Source organism: Sus scrofa, chromosome 13, assembly GCF_000003025.6.
Source record: "Sus scrofa isolate TJ Tabasco breed Duroc chromosome 13, Sscrofa11.1, whole genome shotgun sequence".
Classification (NCBI taxonomy): Eukaryota; Metazoa; Chordata; class Mammalia; order Artiodactyla; family Suidae; genus Sus; species Sus scrofa.
In genome coordinates, this window is record NC_010455.5 from 207800365 (window position 1) to 207822035 (window position 21671).

At 63.6% G+C, this 21671-nt stretch overlaps 1 protein-coding gene across 4 annotated transcripts; it reads right to left on the bottom strand.

Annotated features, from left to right (window-relative positions):
- POFUT2 (protein O-fucosyltransferase 2) lies at positions 737 to 17774 on the bottom strand. 4 transcript variants are annotated; one of them, XM_021071525.1, is made up of 9 exons: positions 17594 to 17774; positions 15779 to 16029; positions 13871 to 14015; positions 13202 to 13312; positions 9251 to 9317; positions 7917 to 8042; positions 6716 to 6896; positions 6505 to 6628; positions 737 to 5807 (listed from the first exon to the last, which is right to left on the bottom strand). In XM_021071525.1, exons 1-9 carry the CDS (start codon positions 17722 to 17724, stop codon positions 4577 to 4579), a joined length of 2367 nt encoding a protein of 788 aa, XP_020927184.1. In that variant the 5' UTR covers positions 17725 to 17774; the 3' UTR covers positions 737 to 4576. The 4 variants fall into 4 exon arrangements, with proteins under 4 accessions (XP_020927184.1, XP_020927185.1, XP_020927186.1 ...); XM_021071528.1 differs by having other exon boundaries at positions 4686 to 5853; positions 17594 to 17769; XM_021071526.1 differs by lacking the exons at positions 15779 to 16029; positions 17594 to 17774 and having other exon boundaries at positions 13202 to 13251; positions 13871 to 13932.

Here is a 21671-nt window from a genome sequence, read left to right on the forward strand (position 1 = left end):
CCACCTCTGCCAGGTCCTGCGTGGGCGGGAGTCGTGGGTCATCTACACTCAGGCAGGGGGATGCGGGCGTGGGGGAGGGCAGCACCGCTGTGAAAGGCTTGCTGTGCGCCGCCCCTGAATGTGACGGGCAGTTCCTGGGGCCAGCAGGGGCACAGAGGGGCCACCTCCCTCATCGCATGTGTGGGACAAGCAGGGCTTGGCTGCACCAGAGGCCCAGAGCTTACGTCTCATCCGATGAGCTCCGTGAGGAGCACGTGGGGTCTGGCCTGACCCTCGTGCCTGGGAGTCCCGCCCCCTCCCCTTTGAAAGTGCCGGGTGGGCCTCAAACGTGCTGGCAAATCTGCTTTGGGAGCACAGAGCCTGTAGTTAAAATCAGACTTTCATAACCTGCGAGTTTGGCTTAGGGAGTTACTTGGACACACAGACGCGGCTACAGACCCCGGTGCGTGCACCTGCTGCTCCCAGCGGCCTCGGGCCACAGCCGGGCCTCCGGGTGGGAAGGGCGACCGGGAGGGCTGCGTCTCACTGCCGGACTCCACACTGGCTCCTGCGGGACAGATGCGTGCGGGCGTGCAGGCGGTGCACTGTGCTAGGGGGCCTGGGGGCGGAGGGGTGGAGGGCGGGGCCCGGGGCCCGGGGGTGCGGGGTCCAGCCCCAGCAGCCAGGAGACGACGAACAGGAGGAGGGGCTACAAACAGGCGCGGAAAGAATTGGAGCCAACTCCCTCAGCCAGTGCTGCAGGTGACCCGTTTATTGAAAGGAGAGCATCAGCTTTTATACATTTTACTCTTATGCATGATTATACAAACAACAATATATGTTAATTTATTATTCCAAACTATTCTTTTAGTTTTAGATTTTAAATGAAGATTACGTACAAACTGTACTTTTATTCTTAGAAAATAAGTAAATAGCAAGCAGAATGATAGGTATCTAATTTTTACTTTAACAATGATTTGGCATAAGGTGATAGATATTCTTGCCTAAGCTACCTATTGTGCTCCTCTAGCAGGCATGAATAACCATTGATGGGGAGTGGGGTATTCACACATGGCTTGCTTTCGAGGTCAGGCTGACCTCAGACCATTAGCAGGTTGTGCGAACATAAACTGTCCTAAATAAACCTTATTATAAAAAGCTTTATTAATTATAAAATTTATATATTAAAAAAATCTTGCCAATTATAATAATTTCCACCTGCTGGGTCCCAACAGGTAGCGTTTATTATAGAAAAAAATATGTCTTGTCTTATAATATCCACAATTGTTGGGCCATGGGCAACACCCAAACCACCCCCTAATCTGTCTCCATGGGGACGGACCAGCGTCCAACAAAGATCCCCAGGCCTACGTGGCAGTTCTGCGTAATATTTACTATTACTCCTCTGAAGGGAAACTTCCCATTCTTAGGAAAGTTCTTTATGCATGGTTCAATTGTTTTCAACCTATTTGACAAGGGCTAGGTTTATAAGTAGGTAATGGCCCATACTTGGGTGGAAGCTCAGGAGTTTGAGAAAGTTCCCATATTATGAGCCAAGAATGACTCACAACACACATAAGCATCAGACAGGAAAGAAGCGCAAGAACAGAAGAGGAAATCATATTTCAGAAATTTTTACTAAACAGGATCAGCTGGGGGAATCTTCGAAACTGCTTTGCAGCTTCAGTTTCTTCAGCCTCTGCTGTAGCTTTGCTTACAGTCAGGCCTCACACAGGATTATTCTTCTTAGGCACTTTGTGGCTCCCAGCCCGGGGGGGAGGGCAGGGCCCGGGGCGGAGGGCGCCCTGTGAGGCTGGTTCGCCTTTCTTCCTGCCATTTACTGCCCTCCTCACGGTAAAGTCAGATTATCGAAAAGGAAAGAAAACGGTGTCCCTACATCTTGCTGTCCCAGTAGACCTGGCTGTCGCTTTCGCTCACAGGTGCCTGCACTTCCCCTCTGACAAGCTCAGTCTGGAGACGCTGAAACCCAGACAGGCCGCCCCCCCGCCCCCCGCCCCGAGTGCTGGTTACCCGGTCCGACCCTGTGGGACCCTGCTGTCCCCACAGCCGCTAGTCTCCGTCCTTTCCCCCGTGTCCACCCCTCCCCATGTCCCCAGGGACCTGACATCGATTTATTTCGGGAGGCCTGCTGTTGCCATGGTGACACCATCACAGCATTTCGGGGCGAGATGTGCCACCCTCTGTCCTGAGACGCCGGGACCCAGAGCTGTGGCCAGGGAGCGCCTGCTGCAGCCACTCCCCTTATCACTTGGGGTGAGGGTGAGGTGGTGGGAAGCGCGGGTGCAGGAACGTGAGGTGTGGGTGGGGGGAGGTGTGGGTGCAGGAGCTTGGGGTGGGGGGGAGGTGGGAGCCCCTGGGTAGGAGAGGCGAGCCTGTCAGCTGGAGGAGGCCTGGGAGGTGTGGAGGAGAGCTGGGGGGGACCCCCCCGCACTGTGTGACTCACAGCCTCTAAGTCCCCCCAGGAGAGGGGGCGCCCGACCCGGTGGCCGCAGGCTGGAGTAGCTCAGCTTGGCCCTCGGCTCCGGTCACTTCCCACCTGCTCCTCCCCATCTGACAGGGTCCCCTACTCGCCTCCACCTGCAAAAGTCTCTCACGGGGCTCCTCCCCGCCCCCACCCCCCAACAGCGCGGACCTCTGCCACTGGCCTCAGGACTGGGACCTGCCTCCACTTCCCCAGCAAGCAGGTGCCTCCCCGCCCAGGGCCTCGCAGGGCTGCCCCTCCTCCAAGGCTCTCCCGCCAGGCCAGGCGCTGGTTGGCCCCGTGCGCCCCACGCGCCCCCGACGGTCCTCTGAGGGGGTGTCGCTGGCCCCTCTCTCCACCCAGCGGTGACCTGCCGGACACCCAACCTCCCGGCTCCTCCCCCACAGGACGCTCAGGACCGGGTTGGGGTGGGGGCGCGGACGGAGACCGCAGGGGACGGCGGGTCCTCCCTGCAGCCCAGAGGGCACCCAGGATGCGCGCTTGGTCCAAATGCAGCGACCGCTCCTGAAGTAGAAAAACGCGATGGTGGCAGCCCGCCGCCCAGAGAACCAGCCCCACGGGAAGCTGGACGGCCCGGAATGTTCCATGCTGCTTTCCTGACTTAGGCTATGCTGGGATGACACCCCACTCGAGTGGGTGACACGCAGATGGGTGAAGGGGCCGCCTGCGGGGGGAGGGCGGGGATGCTTCACAGCTGCCGGTGGGAGGGGCTGTGGCTCTCAAGGGGGGCCCTCGAGGGAACTGCCCAGAGCTTGGCTGTGGCGCTGGACCCATGAACCCGCACGCGAGTCCCCAGACCGCACAGGTGCGAGCGAGTGCACGTGCGCACACATGCACACACACGCACACAGGTGCGCGAGCCGCGGGTCTGTGGGTGGACTGCGCCAGCTGGCTGCTGGGTGGAGACCGCACGACCGTGAGAACCGCAGTGACCCCCCCCCACTATGGTCACAGGTGACGCCTCACACACGCCCCTGGGCCCAACCATCCTCCATCCTGGAGGGCCTGGTCGAGATGCAGGACCCCGAGTGGTCCTTCGGCTTGAGGTCAGCGGCCAGGTCTGCCCTCCCCATCCACGGCCCTGGCACCTGTCCAGGGTGTCTTGCGAGCGGAGGGCCTCGCCCCGGACCGCCAGAGCCCACGAGCAGAGCCACCCTGCCGGGAGCCCGCTGCTCCCGGGAGGCCCACGGTCCTCGTTGAGGAAGGAACGGTGCCCGTCCACCTTTAGTGGGACGGAAAGTCAGCTGCTGCAGGGTCTCTGCAGAGCCCTGGGCTTCGCGAGGCCGATGAGCATGAGGAAAGCTCCAAGGACACAGGCCGCCTCGCCGCCTCCCCTTGGCCGCCAGGCCCCGGGCTCCGTGGCAGCGAGCTCCCCTGATGTCCCATCAGCAAGGGGACCATCCAGGCCTGCGGCGTCAGGGGCCCCTCCATGACCAGCCGGTTTATAAGCCCCACCCAGTGCCCAGCGAGGGCAGCTCCAGACGTAAGGTGGGTCCCTGTCCGGGAGCCTGTGGCCTGCAGAGGGCGGCTGCCGGTCCACCCAAGGGCCTCTTGGGCACGTGCCCGTTGAGGGTGCCAACGCCAGGCGTGACTGGTGGGAGGCTTCCGCCGGAGGCTCCGACGGCCCACAGCCCCTCCGGCCCCTCCTCTTCCACTGGCCCCATTTCTGCAATTCCAAGGACTGCTGCCCTGCCCCCTCCACTTGGCCGAGACCACAGGCCCCCGGCCCCTTGGAAACCAGCTCCGCCGTCCTCCCAGCTGAGACCCCCTCACTGCCCCCGGCCTATGACCCTTCCCCACTCAGACGCCCCAGGGGCTCCCACCCCAGCCCACTGCCCCCCAAGACTCACTCCTGCTCCCCCTGTGGCGTCTCCGAGGCGCGGCCTCAGCGCCCGCCCGGCTCCCCAAGCCCACCGCTCCCCGCCCTCTGAAAGGATGTTGGGCGGGCTGGCCCTTCCCGCAGGGTGCACAAGCTCCCGGGCAGCCCTCAGGTTCCCAGAACCGCAGGTGCTTCCTGAAGAAGCCTGGCAGCTGATGTCCAAGGACAAAGAGCCAGGCGTGCAGGCGATGCCAGGCTGGCGCCCCCCGACGTGCTCACGCCCACAAAGCCACGGACGAAGACAAAGCAGCTGCTTTGCTTAAGAAAGGTGACGGCCACACCAAACGCCCAGCCTGGCTCTGCCGAGAGGACACACGGTAGGAGGACATTTCTAGAAAACTCACTTTATCAGCGTTCGGTGTACAAACAGGGGAAGAATAAACACCTGGTCCTTCTCCCTGCACACCTGTGACACCACGGGCCAGCCCGAGCACGGGGCCACCTCGGGAGGAGACACAGGAAGGGCTCGTGCTCTGGGGGCCCTGGACTTGAGGGCTCTGCAGGCTCCAGGCTGAGCTCGGGTTCTCGCCAATCACCAGGTGTGGTGGGAATTGGGGGCGCAGGGTCAGAGGGGCCTGGCGGGGGCCCCAGGCAGTGCCCTGGTGGTGGCCGTGCTGAGATGCCACTGAGGCTGGAGCGACCGCTCTCCTCTCGGCCCCACCCCTGCCCAAGGGGAGCAGGGCTTCTAGGACCAGCACCCGGCCGCTCCCGGTGCTGCTGCTGCTGCTGCGCCCGTCACAGGCCAGACACCAGGGCGACCCTGCCAACAGCCAGGAAGGGGCTGCCCGGGTGAGCACACAAACCACACCTGCCAGGAACGTCCTGGTGCTTTGGCTGGTGGGGTGGGGGTGTGTGTGTGTAGAGGTGGGAGGAGCACAGGGTGTCACAGGCCCCCAAAGGCCTCGACCTGCTCCGCCTGCTGTGAAGGCCGCACGCGCCCCCGCGCAGGGACGGCAGCACTCAGGGCTCTGCTCTGGGGCCGCCACGGGGGGTGAAAGGACGGCGCGCCCCATCCGGGCAGGGGCAGCGCCATGGCCACCTGCCCCCAGGATGGGAGCAGCCCGGGCGCCGCTGCTGGAAAGCCCTCCAGGCCAGGGTCGCGAAGGACAAGCCGGCACCTCCGTGGTGTCACGGGGTCCCGCTGGCTGGGCAGGCGCGGTTCCAGGTCCCGACGCAAACACAGCCCGAATCCCAGGGATGTGGCGGTGCCGGGTCACCGCAACGACAGCGTGGGGCACACACGGTGCGGCTCCAGGCCTGAGACCCAAGGGGCGACAGCCTCCCAGCCCCCGGCCGGGGTGCACACACCCCAGGATAACGCAGGCCCGGGGAAGCCGCTCAGTACGCGATCTTCCAGTGCGTGGGCTGCTCGCACGCCTTCTCCTCGTCCCCACAGAACCGGTTGTACGTGGTCGTGGGGTCCAAGCCCAGGATCTCTCTCTCCTCCTGGATTCGGAAGGAGAACGTGGAGACGGAGGTGCCGATGAAAAACCTGCCGGGGAGGCGACGTTACCAGGGCCACAGCGCCAACCTGCCCGCCCCCGTGACGGCGCCCGCCCGGAGCCCGGAGGCCAGGCGGGGGCAGCGCAGGTGCTGGGGAGACAGGTCCTGGGCGGGGGGGGGGGGGGGGGGCTCCAGCCTCTGCCGGACCTGGGGGGCTCGGGGCAGGGGTCCAGACCCAGGCGCCACCTGCCAGGCAGGTCCTCCCGGCTGAGGGACGGAGCTGCAAGGCCTCGGCGGGCGGAACAAGAAACGCCCCCTCCAGGGACAGAGCTTTGGGACAAACACACCCGAGGTCTGTCCCTTAGGTCACTGCCAGGGCTGAGGCCAAGGTTGCGGCCAAGAGGGAAGCCCCCCGCCCCAACAGAACCTCGGGGCCGAGCAGGGCCGCGCCCACCCTCAGCCCTCAGCTCCGCAGCAGGACAGGCCCTCTCCCTGGACCTTTCTCAGGACGGGCCCCTGCCACCTGGAGCACAGGCGCCCACGCCCAGACGCCCGCGTGTCTGAGCATCTGGAAGCAGAGGGAGTCACCCCAGGCCGACAGGCGGACCAGCCCTAAGGCGCCCACGTCCCGCCGGGCAGCCTGCCTCCCGGGGCGGGGGGGCGGGGGCGGCTGAGACGCAGGAGCCCGGGCGGCGCAGACCTGGCGTGCGCGCAGATCCACTGGTCGATGATGGCCACGCCGCCGTCCTTGTAGAGCTCCAGCTCCTCCCACGTGGGCTCGAAGCGCAGCATCTCCGGCAGCAGCCTCTTGAGCTCCTCCAGCTCTGCGGGCAGCAGCCGCGTGAGCCTGCGCGCGGGGCCCGGGACAGCGCCGGGCAGGGCAGGCCCGCCCCCCCGAGCCGCGGGCCTACCCTTCCTGACGGCGTCTGTGGCCACGAACACCTTGGACAGCTGGTGCGCCTCCATGAGGCTGCGGATCCTCCTCACGGCCCCGTCCAGGCTGGGCACGTCCTGCCTGTGCCCCCAGATGAAGTCCTTCCTGCGCAGGTGCACGCCGAGGTACGGGCCGCCCAGCGAGGAGCCCAGCTGGACCTGCGGGGAGGACCCGGCAGGCTGAGGCCGGCCACGCGCCGCCACGCAGGGGCCCCGACGGGCCGTCTAGGGACTGATTCTCGGGGGCAGGGCGGGGGCGGGGGATGGGCCTACAACCCCGAGGATTAATGACCTTCCTGGGGAATAAAAAGGAGTCAGTGGAACGCTGCAGACAAACGCAAAGCCCCCTGTCCAGTGCTCATCCTCCCGGGCAAGCCTGTCCAAAGGGCCTCCTGCTCAGGGCGGGACCCACACGAGTCCCCGGGAAACAGCCCGAATGTCCCGTGGAGGAGACCAGACGACACGGGTTCCTCTCTCTGCAATAATGTGCTGTTAAAAACCACGGGAGGGGTTCCCGTTGTGGCGCAGTGGAAACGAATCTGACCAGGAACCATGAAGTCGCGGGTTCGATCCCTGCCTCGCTCAGTGGCTTAAGGATCTAGCAGTGCCATGAGCTGTGGTGTAGGTCGCAGATGCGGCTTGGATCTGGTGTGGCTGTGGCTGGCAGCTGTAGCTCCGACTAGACCCCAAGCCTGGGAACCTCCATATGCCGAGGGTGCGGCCCTAAAAAGCAAAAAAAAAAAAAAAAAAAAAAATTGAAAAACTACGCGAAAAAGAAGTCAACTACGCCACGCGAAAAATGCTTAAAAAACCCTGTCGATTTGGAGACACGGCATATATACCATCTGTTGAAACTGAACTATGGGAAAACCCAACCTTTCCGGGAAAAGCCTTTTTAAAGGCTGGCTCCAAACCCAGAGGTTCCGGGCGCTGCCAGCGGGCCCAGTGGAGTCTCGCCTCTGCTCTTGCTGCTCCCAGGTCACACGGGAAGCAGCAGACGCCACCTGGATGGGCCCCTGCTCGCTGCCGTCACACCTGCGGCCTCGTTCCACCCTGAGAGCCGCCCTCGGGGCGCTGGGCTGGAAGCGTGTGCACATCACCCAAGAGGCAACGGCCAGGCCGCGGGCCCCTGCTGAGCGCGGGCGGGGAGGCTGGGGCGGGGGCCGGGGGCCCAGCTACCTTCCTCTCAGTCCAGTCCTCCGTGGAGGGGGTCCTGTCGGCCGCGTCGGTGGAGTTGAGGCGACTGCTCCGGAATGCGTCGCCCGCCGCCCGCAGGTGCCTGGCGAACACCATGCTGCGCCGTGTCTGCGGGCGGGATGGACGGGCCGTGACCCCGTGACCCCGCACCCCCGGGGCTCCCTGGCGGCCCGGCCAGAGAGGGACAGCAGTCGGGGCCCCGGGCGGGCTCTCGTCAGGCCTGGGCCGTGCATGGGAGTGTGCCAGTGCCGCCAGTCAGGGGTAAGGAGCGTCACGGGCCACAGGGCAGGCTGCGATGCTGGGAGGGGCCTCTGCAGGCCGCCACCGACGGCTCCCCACCGCGGGTCCCCTGGCTCCGGCCCACAGTGCCGTCGAGAGGCACAGAAGAGCCGTGCCCACGAGATGACAATGGCACATCCCTGCTTGTGAAACGACCCGCCCAGGAGGCACCCAGGTGGCTGGCCAGGGAGCGGGGGTCTCAGCCCAGCCCACCCCCGGGGCAGAGCCCAGGGGCTGGGAGGTCAGCAGCTGTGGGGGACATGACACCCACTTCCTCAGGCTCCTGCCCGACCCACAGGATCCACAGGGACAGGACGGGATGAGGTGGCATGCAGCCACCGCGCTCTGTCCACTCCGCTGGGAGCGCCAAGGAACAGACCTGGGGAAACGGTTCCCACGCGGGGGCCTCCGGAGAGGCCACCGGAGCAGATGGGGAGGGGCGCAAACCCCCACGGGGAGGAGAAGCGGGCTGGAAGATGTCTGCTTAGGAGCTGGGTGTGGGTTCTACTCGAAGAAAGCTGTAGCGGACCCGAAGCCTGCTCCCGCACTTCAGCACAGCGCCCCTTCCAAGGGCGTTTCTGCGGGTCGGAGGACCCGGCGTGGCCAGGCCCCCACCTACTCGACGCTCCCCGGGGCTCTGCTTTTGCCAAACTCGGCTGCACGAGGCCCCCCAGGCCCAAGCCTTCTGCAGAGCAGACGACCCAGGACGAAGCGTCACCAGTCACCCCGCGGTGCTGCCGCCCGGAGAAGCCCCGGCCCGTCTGTTCACCCAGAGCTGCTCTTCCTGGGAGCCAGTCCTGCACTAAGGACGCCCCTCCCTTTCAAAGCTGGGGAGGCGGCCAGAGCTCTAATTCCAGGCCCCCAGGACGCACCCCCTGCCCCCAGCCCTGTCCCTGTGGGGGTGGCGCGCTCGCTGTTGGGCCCTGGGACCCCACAGCCGCTGAGGGGCTTTTGGTGGGAACCAGCGGTGCAGCCAGAGCTGTCGCCCTGCGGGTTTTCCCACCAGGGGCGGAGGGCTGCCGCCCGGAGACACTCACGTCCCAGTACTCCTTCCCCCCGTAGTGGTCGTGCAGGAGGGTCTCGGCTCGGTCCAACATCACGGACCTAGTTTGAAACAGGAAAGGAAGCTTTTAGGGTCACGCGCTCCAGAGAGCACGGCTGCGAGGGGGCCCGGCCAGGGGCACTCGGGACAAAGTCCCCCGCTGAGCCTCCCACACGAGCCCGAGGGAGGCTTGACTCCTAGTGATTCTAACCACTCCCAGTGAGCGCCTCCGGTCCCCGGTCCCCGGCACGGAGCTGGCAGGGCCACCAAGCTCACCTGTGCCGACGCAAAAAAAAAAAAAAAAAAAAAGCAAAACCCCACAGATAAGACACACAGAACCAACAGTTAGAAGCCGGCAGGGTCATAAGACGATACGCCCGTGACAAATGGCTTTCACGCCAGGGATGCAAAGACAGGTCAACGCTAGCACATGCGGGACCCAACCCTAGGGTCACCGGGTCGAGGGCAGGGCCGCGTGAGGACGGCCACCGCCAAGACGTCAGAGTCGGTGTTCACCCCGACGTTCAGAGCGCCTGGTGGAACAGGGACTCGGTGCTCCCGTCACGTCTGCTCCTCCAGCCAAAAGCTGGCTCCTCAGTGGGGGCTCGGTGCCCGCCCGAGGAACCACCACGTGGAAGGGATGCTCCCCGGAGGCCGCCTCTGCCCAGGACTGGGCCGCCGGGAGGCACGGCGGGGCTGGAGAGGTCGGCTCCCAGGTGCCCTGCGCTGGGACACGGGCCCCGGGCGGTCAGGAGATGCTGTCCTTGGCCCAGAACAGTCTTGGGTTAGAGTCACATGGCTCAGAGTCAAACATACAAATGGACACCACAGAAGATTCTCAAAGTAGAATGTGAATGAATGTTTACGAACGTCCAGATGGTAAAGGTTAGACTGACCCCCCCCCCCAGAAACCTTTAAAGAATAAAGAGACTAAAGAATTTAAATACACAAAACACTGGGAGTTCCTGTGGTGGCACAGCGGAAACGAATCCGACTAGGAACTTGAGGCTGCACCATGAGGTTGCAGGTTTGATCCCTGGCCTCGCTCTGTGGGTTAAGGATCTGGCGTGGCTGTGGCGTGGCGTAGGCCGGCAGCTGTGGCTCTGATTGGACCCCTAGCCTGGGAACCTCCATATGCCGCGGGTGCAGCTCTGAAAAGAAAAGAAAAGAAATATATATATATATATACATAATTGAAAACTTCTGCAGTGACCTGACAAAAAGTTTCAACAGATGCTTTAGAGAAAACGATTTCAAAGGCGTTTCCTCACACCAATTAACAGCCCAGGGAGCCCCGCTTCACCTCTCAGCCTCACGGAGACTGACGCCCTCTGCCCTGGTGGCCGTGCGGGGACGTCAGCTCAGTGGCCGTCCCTCCGAAAGCAGACCTGGCTTCTGCGCTGCGACGAGCCCCCGCCCCGCCCCACTGTGCAGAACTGCTTCCCGCGGCAGAAAGCGGGGACCCGTCAAGGCCACCACACGAGCAGGTCCAAGAAATCCTCTCACGCCCGAGCAGGGACACGTGCAAAAGGTGGCGACCTCAGACGTGGCCTCCGGGGTCTCCAACTCCCCGGGCAGCAGCCCGCACAGCTGGTCCCCCGCCCGCTTCCGTTCCTCTGACCGCGCGGGGACTCTGTCCCCGGTGGGGTCCTGCACGGACGGCGCGGAGCGGCTGTGCCCTCCCCTGTGCGCCGTCCTCCTTGGTAGTGGGTCCGCTCATGGGCAGCTGATTGATTTTAATGCAGCGCCCGGGGCACCTTCTCTTTGGTCAGTCTTCTCACATCTGGAGGTTCCTGTGTGGTGGGGCAACCCGCCAGCTGTCCGGCCTCCTCCCCGCGGCCCCTGCCCCTCGAGCATCTCTGCAAAGCGGAGGGGTCTCTGGGCACGAGTCTCTCCCGGGCTCGGCTCCACGCACCTGCAAATGGCACTCAGAAACCATGCCACAGCCTAACTGCAGCCCGCTGTGCTTTTGAAACCCCATCGCTTGAGGACACAGGCAACACCCAACAGGAGGTGCCCTCGGCCACCTCGTGCTTCCTTGTCTCTGCAGGTGGAGATGGGCCCCGGCACGGCAGGCGTCCGGAAGCCCATGCAGACCTGCTTTCCTTCTGGTTACAAAGGCCCAGAGGCCCCCTGGTGCTCCCACCACAGAGAACAGGGCTGAAAGGGACCAGGAGGGGCCCGGTGCTGTGACTCAGCACCCCCAGCCTGCAGAGGACGGGGTCCTGCCTGTGCGCCTGCTCAGCCTCGGCGACACGCAGGTGGCCAGTGGCAGGGGTGGCTCTTTCCTGTACCCGAGCAACTCACACCTGCAGCGCAGCTCCTAAGAACACGCTGCCTGGACACCTGCTGGGAGCCTAGTTTCAAGAAGAGAATTTTCAAGAAGAGAATCTGCCTGATGACAAAGCCAGAGGATTCTAAAGAAAGGCTGCAGAGCAGCACATCCGCCAGCCCGCCGAAAGCACGAGGCTGTGACGCCTGAGGAGACACGCTGCTAAATCTCTGTCCTTCCCGTTTTAACAAAGACTCTGCTCCGTTTTCCGCGCCTCAACTCCTCGTTCCCTGCCTTAAAGAAAAAACTCCTTGACTTGTTATCTAAATCTTGGGAGTCATTCTTGCTTTTGCTGAATGTTTGGGAAATGAACTCTTCGTTACCTACACCTAAATTACGGGAGTTTTTAGCAAGATTCCTTTTCCTTCTAAGAGAATCCCAGGTAACAAGGGTATTCACCACTCGGAGGTTTAGAAGAAAGTGTTAAGTTGTGTAGATAGAGTCTGAAGCACTTAGAGCTGTTCATCAGTTCGCCAAGTTGTTCTTCGTTAGCTGCTTTGTTAGTCAATAAAGAGAAACAGGCGCAAAGGCCTGTCGTTGACTGTTAAACACAAGCTAGAAAGACAGGTGGTGGCCGCTGCCACAGCCAAGCGCCTGCCCTAAGGTCGCAATGCGCTTGTGGTGAATCACAAAGGTCCCGACGCTCGGGCCACTGTGACCTACTCGTCCTACCTGGTCGTCTTCCGGTGGGTTTAGGGCGCGCCCTGCCCGGGCAACACGCTTCTCCACCGCTACCCCGTGCTGCTTCCGCAAGCTGGCGTCTTTTCTCCCGGGAAGTCACTGCTGTCCAGCAGCAGAGTCGAGGCTGCGCGAGCACCACTAGAGAGCGCGCGTCTCCGTTAGCCCTGCGCTGCCGCCCTCCGCCCTCCTCCTCGGGACAGTCCCCGGCTGCTGGGCTGGACCCCGGCACAGCCACCAAGCACGAGCCCCTCCCGAGGAGACTCACACACCAAAGCCTGTGTGTGACTCATCTGAGCCCCGCGTCCCTTTCTGCTGACGGCCCTGGTGTCGCGCAGAGGCCAGGCGGCCGGATTCCTGCTTCTGAGAGGCACCAGGGGCACAGACCCACGTCCAGCGGGAGAAGCCAGAGCGGCCTCCAGGGCGGTGGGGCAGGAGCAGCTGGGCCGTTCCTCCCACCGACCGCCCGCCGCTCGGGTTCCCTGGGGGGGGGGGAGCGCCTGACGTGCAGGGTGACCGTGGGGGCAGCGCTCCTCCCCCAGGCCAGTCACCTTGGGGGTCATTTCAAAACCCTCCTGGCCTCGCCTGGCCCGAGGTGCTCTGCACCCGCGTCCACCCCTCCTGGGACAGGGGCCTGCGGCAGGGTCCGGGTGTGACGCCCACTCCCTCCCACCAGCAGGGGACCAGGACCCCGTCACGAGGCTCGGACGCACAGCCGCTCTGAGCAGCAGCCTGAGGACAGCGGGCGCGGCCCGCCCCCCCGGGCGCTCTCCTCGAGCGCCACCGCAGGGCCCCTGGCTCGGGGGGTGGGGGCCAGGTCTCACCCTCCAGCTGCCCCCCATGGGCCAGGCCGGGCGCTCCGGGGCCGGCAGGATGGAGCGCGCACGACACGCAGGCACAGCCCCAGCCGCTGCCCCGTCCCCACGAAGCACTCACCGTGCGGACGTGTTTCTCAAAAGCACGGGCGCGACGATGGACGCCGATCCCTGAACAGACAGACAGGAAACGTTTAGCCCCCTCGTCTCTTCGTAACCCCAAAACCATCCTCTGGAAGAGAAGACCCACGGCGCCCCGTCAGTCGAGCCTGTGTTGCCACGGCAGTAAGTCAAGTGTAGATGCACGCCTGACACCGGTCAATTCAGCTGTGTCTCGGGGCGAAGACTTACGGGTCGTGGCGCAGGCAGTGGTCTCATGAACATTTAAAAGGAAAAAAGAAGCCACGAACCTCAGCTGCTCTGATGAGACCACCGAAGCCCCTTCCGGAGGCTGGACGGTGGGACGGGAGGCGGGAGGCCCGGGAGGAGCCCAGCAGAAGCAGCGCCTTACGCCCCGCGCCCGCGTCCGGACAGCAACCGTCCCTTGGACAGCTGTGTTCTGGGGGCGGCTCTTACCGCCCGGGTCGCAGAGCCCAGTGGCGCTGGCCCTTCGCTGGGGGGGAGCCGGGGGAGGTGGCGGCACTTCCGGGGCAGGTCCGCCGCCGGCCCCGGGCGAGACACCCCCACGACCACGTTCAAACACGTTCGTGGAGGCGAGCGCATCTCGGCCTGGTGATCTGACAGCAGCCGAGCCCCCAAGCTGGGTGCACGAGCCGTCCCGCCGCGGTACCTGTAGTACTCGTGCTTGTCCTGCGAGTACAGCGGTGGCTCGATGCAGGGCCGGCTGTCAACCTTCTCCTCCCAGGCGCCCTCCTTCCAGCCTTCCGCGTAGCCTTGCAAGACGTACACCTGGTCTATGAAGGGCCCGCCGGACTCTGGGAGACGGGGCGGACGGTGAGGCGGCCACAGGCACAGACCCGGGACACAGGACGGCACTGCTGTAATTAAGGCCGCCACCTCCCCGAGAGGGCCCTGACGAAGCTCGTGAAAGCAGAGAAGACAAAACAGGTGACCCAGGACAGGGGGGCCCCCAGGGGATGGGAGGGCCGCCTGGAGGGGGCGTCCAGGCCCCTCACCTCCTCTCAGGACATGCGGCTCGCCCTGGGGCCCACCTCTCAGGTCCACAGCCCCGCTTCCCTGCGGGCAGGGCGGGTCCCCGAGTCGGCCGCCGGCTGCTCCTGCTCTGCCCTTCTGCCCTCCCAGCTCCTCCTCTGCTGCCCCCCACCCCCAGCCCTTCTTTGGTGCTGGCCCGAGCCTGCGAGGCCATTCAACCTGCGCCTCCCTCGCCAGGGCCCGGCACCAGCCCTGACACCCCAGGCCCTCCGGCCTTCTTGTCCTCTGGGCTCCCACTTCTTGTGTGCACTCTGTCCTCATCCCAACAGGAGCGCGGGGGGCTGTGTCCCTCTCACCCACTGCTCCGGCCGCGCCTGGAGCTCCCACCACGCCAGGACCCAGTGGTCACAGAAGATGCGCCCAAAGGCAGAACAGGGCAGCCCAGGAACCCGAGAGCCCCGGGGGGTGAACCCGTCTCCCACTGGCTGTGGCGGGGGCGCTAAGGCCACGGTCTGACACCTGATGCCTGAGCTCAGGGGCTCCTCGCACAGCGACAAGACACCGAGGTGCCAGGGGCCTGCGGTCCGTGGCCTTCCAGGGATGGCATCTGATGCCATCCTTGACCGGAGCAGGAGGTCAGGCTGGGCTGCCGCCCCCACAGTCCATCCCCCAGGGCCTGTGCCCCCCTGGCCCCGCTGCCCCGCCTCAAGGGACACAGCCTGGAGAGTGGCAGGGAGGACGATGTCTCCGGTCACCAGGCCCCACCTCATGGCCGAGGACCTGCCCGCCACAGGTCAGGGGCAGGCTCCCTGGGGGCCGTGACTGAGCCTGCTGCCCAGGCCGAGCCTGGTGGGACTAAACACCCAGCCACACGGCCCGTTGGGTCGGAGAGGATGCTCCATTCTCAGAGGAGCGCAGCTGCCAGCGGACACTGCCCGACTCCCGGCCTGCAGGGTCCCCGCGCCGACCCTGACACGGAAGACGCCTCCGAGTGACGGGCTCATCCGTGCAGCACAAACAGAACCTGACAAAGAGGACGCGTCACCTGTCCTTAGCGGGGGCGCCAACTCGGCCTGCCAGGCCCTGCACAGCAGGGACTCGGTGACCACTGCTCAGGAACCGAGACGCCCTCTTGCAGGAAGTCACGGTCACTGCTTTTTTAAGTTTCTGTCTTCTGCTCGAAGCCACAGCAAGCTCTGAGTACCTCCATTCTAAGAATCTTCAACTCTTCCCCCAACCACCTTCACATGGGAGCCTGAGCAGGACCGTGGGGACGAGGACGTGCCCTCACGCGTCCCCAGACGTGATCAACGTCACCCACGCGCCATGTTCTCCACAGCACAGGGTGGGAGCCCCGTGGTCCTCTGGGACAAGACCGGCCGGAGGAGCAGGGCCTCCCCAGCACATGTGACGAGGCAGCCAGGGCTTTCAGAGGCCAGGGACACAAAGCTCGCACACGTCGGAACTATGTCCCCAGAAAAACCACGGAAAGACCGAGAGCACTGGCGGCGCGGGGACCGGAGAGGAGCCCCAGCTGGCCCCCCAGAAGCAAGGCCCTCCGGCCCCAGGTGAGAGACCGCCTCACCTGCAATGAACTGCTCGTACTCAATGACAGGGATGTTCCTGTTGAGACTCGGAAGATCAAAAAAGTCGGCCCAGGGGATCCGGACCTGGTGAATGTCGGGGCTCTGCCAGTGGTAGAGGCGGCCCCAGGGGGGCAGGACCAGCACCCACTCCTCGGTTTTGAGCAGCGTCTTCAGGAGGGAGGCGACTCGGATGTAGACGTCTCTGCGGAGGTTGAAGCCCTCCGGGGGGTTCACATCGTACAGAAGGTACCTGGCAGGGAAGAGCGGGTCAGGGCTCCGCACAGAAGACCCCCCACCCCCCACCCACACAAGGCTAGTGGTTTCTGGTCTGGAAAGTGGAGGCAGCTACCCACCCATTTCTAGGGGACCCGTTAAGCAGGCGCAGAAGACATCTCAGCACCCCTTTAACCACAGCAATGGTCACAGCTAAGCGCAGGGGAGTCTCAGCGCCTAGAGCCTGAGCACCTGTACTCCGGGGTCCTCAACCTTCTTGGTCGTCAGACCCCTGCACACTCTTAACAATGACTGAGGACCCCAGGACGTTGTTTATGTGGGTTAAACCTGTTGATTCCTGTATTAGAAGCTAAAGAATTCTCAAAAGTATTTACGAATTTCCTTAAAAGTAACGATAATAAGCCTACCACCTGTTATCATTAGAATTTCCAAATGAAAAATAAGCGTATTTTTTTTTCTTTTTTTCTTTTTTTAAAAGAGCCACACCTGCAGCATATGGAAGTTCCCAGGCCAGGAATCTAATTGGAGCTGCAGCTGCAGGCCTACACCACAGCCACAGCAACACCAGATGGGAGAGGTGGCTTCGACCTGCACCACAGCTCACGGCAACAGCCAGATCCTTAACCCACTGAGTGGGGCCAGGGATCAAACCTGCATCCTCATGGATACTAATCCAGTTCATTACCCCAAGCCACAGTGAGAACGCCTGTGTATTTTCCTACTAGTAAGAAGAGTAGCAATGTTTTCAGTTTTTGCAAATTTCTTTGGTCTGGTGACAGCTGGATTTTCCTGCCTGCTTCTGCATCCCCTGTGTATCACAGGCCTGATGGTCTCTGGAAAAACCCCACAGTAAACTCAAGAGGGAATGTGGGCAAAAGAACAGACAGCAACCTGGTGTTTCTAAGGCCTGGCAGCTGGGGGTCCTTGGACACACTTGGAGAACTGCTGCCCTATCCAAAGCAAGACCCCTCTACAAAACCCAGGCAGGGGTCCTCGGCTTCTGTCCGCCCCCCTCCCTTCTCTGCATTAGTTCTTCCCACAATCTCTGCTCCTGCAGATGAGGCTGCTTGGTAATCCTCGGCTTGGGGCTCTAACCCCCCAAGCCTGCCAACACCGAGACGAAGGGGCCCATTCACCATCTCTACACCCCGCATCCAGCGGTCTGGTTTGGGTCAAGCCCTCAGTAACCGCTGAACGACCCAGAGGCTTGTTTCTCATTCCTGAGACTTATCTACGAAAACAACCAACATCTGGATGGATCGGCCTCCGCTCCCCGTCGGGCTCCCAGGCGGGGGGCGCGAGCCAAGGTAGCCCCGGCAGCCGGGACCTCCCGGAGCCCCAGGAAGCGCAGGCCGTGGGCCCCTGTTAGGTGATGCGGGCCTTGCCCGGGGTTTGAGGAGCCCGAGAACCGGATATTCGAATGGGTGGTTCTTAAGAAAGCCAAGCCTTGTTTATCTGTAGGATCCTCTGCCCCAGGCCGGCCCCTCCGCTCCGCTCCCAGCCCCGCCCCTACCGCCGGCCGCCACCCCCAATCCGGTCCCAGCCCCCCAGCCCCGCAGAGGGCGCGGACGCGCGTTTACCGTCTGCGGGACGCCGCCCCCGACAAGATGTCGGCTGCCGACTGGCCCGGCCAGAACTCCTCGCCCGAGGCTGCGACGGGCGGCCAGGACGCTGCCCCGAGGAGCAGGCAGACGACGCTGAGCGCCGCCATGGCCCCGGCGGCCACACACTTCCGGCGACCGCGCCCCGCCCCGGAAGCGCAGCCCGCGCTCTAGCGTAGCGTCACCTGTAGCCACGGCAACGCTCCGGAGCCCGCCCAGCGCATGCGTCTTGTGTGACTCCGCGTCCGGAAGCTCCTGGGGCAGAACTTGCGAGGGGAGCAGGGGCGGGACGAGGGGCGGGACAGATGGGCGTGGCCTACCTATGGGCGGGGCTCTAGGACGTCCTCGGGGCAGGTTGCCCTGAGGCAGCTGGGGCGGAGCTGGAGCCGGAGGGAGCGGGCTGGAGCCTGGGGGCGTGCCCGGGGCGTGTCTGGGGCGGGGCCAGGTGTCTAGGCGCCGACACCCTCACCTGCCCGCCAAGCCGGGCTCCTCCTGGGCTCCGCTGCCTCCGCCTCCGCACCAGGTGCGAACACTGTCAGCGTGTGGCCTGGGGGCGGGCAAGCCAGGGGACTGACCTCAGACCCTCACGGCTGGCCAGGTGGGGTACCTGGGTCGCAGATCCGCCTGGCCCGCCGCGGGCCTTGAATTAGCGCTGCTGGGCAGTTTCTGAGATGACTGGGTCTCTCCCAAGAGGTAGGTGTGGCAGGAGGCCGTCAGGGCGGGGGTACCCGATGCTGGGCTGGGCGCAGTCTCACAGCGCGAGGAGGGCAGAGCGGGCGGCGAGCCTGGGACATTTGGGGGATGGGGTGGGATGGTGTGTGTCCCTTGGTCGGGGCGGGCTGAGCGGTTGTCCTCAGGATCTCTCCTTCCACAGCAGGGGGCCCTCTCCCCGCCCTTCACTGCGCCCCATTCCCAGGAGTGCCCCACAGACCTGTGCCCGCACTGGGCACTATCTCTGAGAGGTCGGAGCTCCTGGTGGCTCCTGCCTGGGGCCAAGAACTGTACCTGACCTGTTAGGACGATGGGGCCTTTGTAGCTCCTGGTTTGAAACCTCAGTCTCTGAGGCAGGGTGGCTGCGGCCAGCCCCTCGCTGCCATGAAGTGAAGGCTCAGGCAAGGTGGAATTATTGGCTGTCTTTGCCGTCCAAGCCTTTTTCGCTCGGAGGTGTCTGGGACCAAGCGTGTTTGCCACCGTCCACCTGGGAGGGTGCCTGGCATCATTAGAGAAATGGAAATGAAAACCACAGCAAGGTCCCACTGTTTGCTGGGCAGAATGGTCACACGCGACGCTGACAACCCCCGGCGTCGAGCCGAGGCTCAGCTGGGACCCGGTACGCCGTCAGCAAGGTATCCACACACATCACCTCAGAAATGCTCCTACAGCTTCTCGTACAGTGAGACTCACACCTGCCCCGGAGGCAGCCGTTTCATCCCTATGTGTTCACCTGAGAGCAAGTCAAAGCGCACGTACTCCTGAGGACTGCCCCTCCCACGAGCCAAGTGGAACTGGGAGCCGGCACCCTCTCCTCTCCAGTGTCTAGCTTGTGCCACCGTGGGAGCCGGGAAAAGGCCACACTGACACCCCACCTGGGCTCTGCAGCGGTCAGGCTTCTCCAAAGCAGCGGGACTCGGGGGACAGACAGATGAGAGGTGTTACAGGGAGGGGCTCCCGGGGTCCTGGGGGCCTGCCGCTGCGAGCCCGAGACCCGAGAGCTGCCGTAAGATTCCCTCGGAGTCCAGAGGCTCCAGAACCAGGAGCTCTGAGGTCCCAGCTTGGGAAGAAAGAGTGGATTCGCCCTTCCTCCTCCTTCCTGCTCTGCTCCTAATGATTGGATGAGCCCCCCTCCGCCCCGGCCCCCGAGGACAGAGTGGTTTTTGCTCCCCTAGAGAGTCACACACTCAACTCTTCTACAAACACCCACAGGGCACACCCAGAAACACTGCTTTACCAGCTGTCTAGACACCGTTAGTCCAGCCACATGACACATGAAACCACCATCAAGGGTCCTTGTCTCAGCTGACCCCCTCAGCATGAGGCAGCACAGTCCTCGACACCGCAGGGTCCCCGCCACTCCAGCCAGTGCGGCCACCCTCCTGCCAGGGCTTCCCTCTGTGATGGGGGTACTGGAGGCCCCCTGAAGACCGGAACCAACCTCTGCACTTGTACCCTCACTGCGGACCAGGCCCTAAGGCCCCCTCGGCCTCCTGGCCTGGGGAAAACCCCCATGAGGGACCCTGGGAGGTCCAGAATGCCTGCCCTGTGCCACCCTGGCCCCTGGAAGTCCCCTTTCCAGGAACACGAACAAAACCCACACCCCCCACTCCTTGGCCAAGGCACCTTCTGGCTGAAGTTACGCCCTTACGGACCTACACGTTCTCTGTAGGCCGGGGACCTGCATGCAGCGCCCCAGGAAAGGAAGGTCCTTTCCTCTATCCCTGCAGGGAGCCCTCACGATGGGGTCCCTGCAGGCCCCTCGCTGCAGCCACGCCGGGCCGCACGTGGCCAAGGACAGCTGGTCACTGTCCTCCGTCACTGCCCAGGAGTGACCGCCCACACTGCTGGGTGTTTCTGTCACTTTGGAAGAGCAGGTGGGATTCTTGTGGGCAAACATTCGCCTTTTGAAAAGATTTGAGTGCAAAGCGGTATAAGCTAGACGTTTTCTGTTGCCCTGGAGCTGGTGAGACCCCAAGCAAAGTCAAAGCTGTTTTGAGAGAGAGTCACAAAGTGCCCCACAATCAAAGGGCCTGGCTCCCCAATAGGGGAGCAAGACCCCAGTGGGGCCTCGGTCCTCCTGCTGGGGTTAGGGGCTGGGTGCTCCAGCTGGGACAGAGCCCATGATAGCCCTATGGTGGCACATGCTGCTCCAGACCCCAGGCCAGCATGACTGCCCCCCACAACCGTGCTGTTCGTTCCGGGAGGTCTAGGTGCCCTCTCTGATCTTCCACCATTGTTTCTTCTGGAGGCATTCCCCAGATGAAAGAGGTCCAGGAACAGGAGAGCCCGAGGGTGCCAATGGCCCGGGGCCCTCAGTCAGGCACCCACTGCCCAGTTCGTCGGTGGGTGGGGGGCACCTGCCCCCCCAGGCCTCCCCTCCCCTGCCTTGCCCCTCCCCCCCCGCCCCCTCCTTCCTGTCTGATCCCAGCTCCTTACCAGGAATGACCCGGAGAGGTTTTATGAGTCTTAAGTGAAAAACAGAAATCTCTATATAAAAACTAAAAGTATCGTCCTTCTTTCGCCTGCACAATACTCTTTCCAGTGCTTAAGCTCTATTGACCAAGTGTCAAGTTTCCAGCCCTCGGTTCTGAGGCAGCTTCCCTCTCCATCCCGAGCCGCGTCCACCCGCAGCAGCGACCTGGCCACAAGAGGGCAAGAGAGCCCTTCCCCAAGGCCGCCTGCAGCGGGAGGGCTGCAGGCCAATGGAGAAGGGCCCGGCGGAGGCTCCAGACACAGAAGGATGGAGGAGCTGGGGGTTCAGACCTGGAAGCCAGGGGAGCCGTCTCGCCCGAGTCCTCCTGTTCGGACCCCAGGAGCCGCTCCAGGGCCCCAGCCCCGTCCAGCTGCCCCCAAAGAGGAGCGCGGGCCCTGCACCTGCTGGAGGAGGAAGGCCCAGGCACGTGTGTCCTGAGTCCTCAGCCTCATCTGTTCAAGGCAGGGCTTCCACCCCGGACGGGCCCTCGTCCCCCCAGGTCTCAGAAGGGTCCGTACTGGGCAGCCCGGACCCCAGCCCTGGCGGGAGATGCCAGAACAGCTCTGAACTGCCAGCCGCCCAGGAGTGAATGGGAGTCCAGGGAGGCCCTGCCCAGACCCAGGGCCGCGTCCAGAGCAGACAAGGGGCGGAGTCCTCTTTAGAGAAGGGAGTGGACAGGCCTCCCTGTCGGGGGAGCCTGGCGTTCCAGCCGCACCCAGCCTGCTCCAGTCTAGTCACAGATGGGACACATTCACCAACTCCCCAGCCCACCTGGGGGCGGCCCAGGGCGGGGGCAGAGGGGAGGGGCACCCTGACGGCGCCTGGCCCCTGCACGGACAGTGGCTCTGAGAACGTGCTGGCCTCGCAAAA

Excerpts from the sequence above, each read along its gene's own strand:
- POFUT2 (XM_021071525.1), bottom strand. The coding sequence starts at position 17,724 with ATGGCGGCGCTCAGCGTCGTCTGCCTGCTCCTCGGGGCAGCGTCCTGG. Across the intron at positions 8,043-9,250 it reads GGGGGAAGGAGTACTGGGAC|ACACGGCGCAGCATGGTGTT; the intron begins GTGAGTGTCTCC and ends TCCCGCCCGCAG. Across the intron at positions 6,629-6,715 it reads CACAGACGCCGTCAGGAAGG|AGCTGGAGGAGCTCAAGAGG; the intron begins GTAGGCCCGCGG and ends TGCTGCCCGCAG.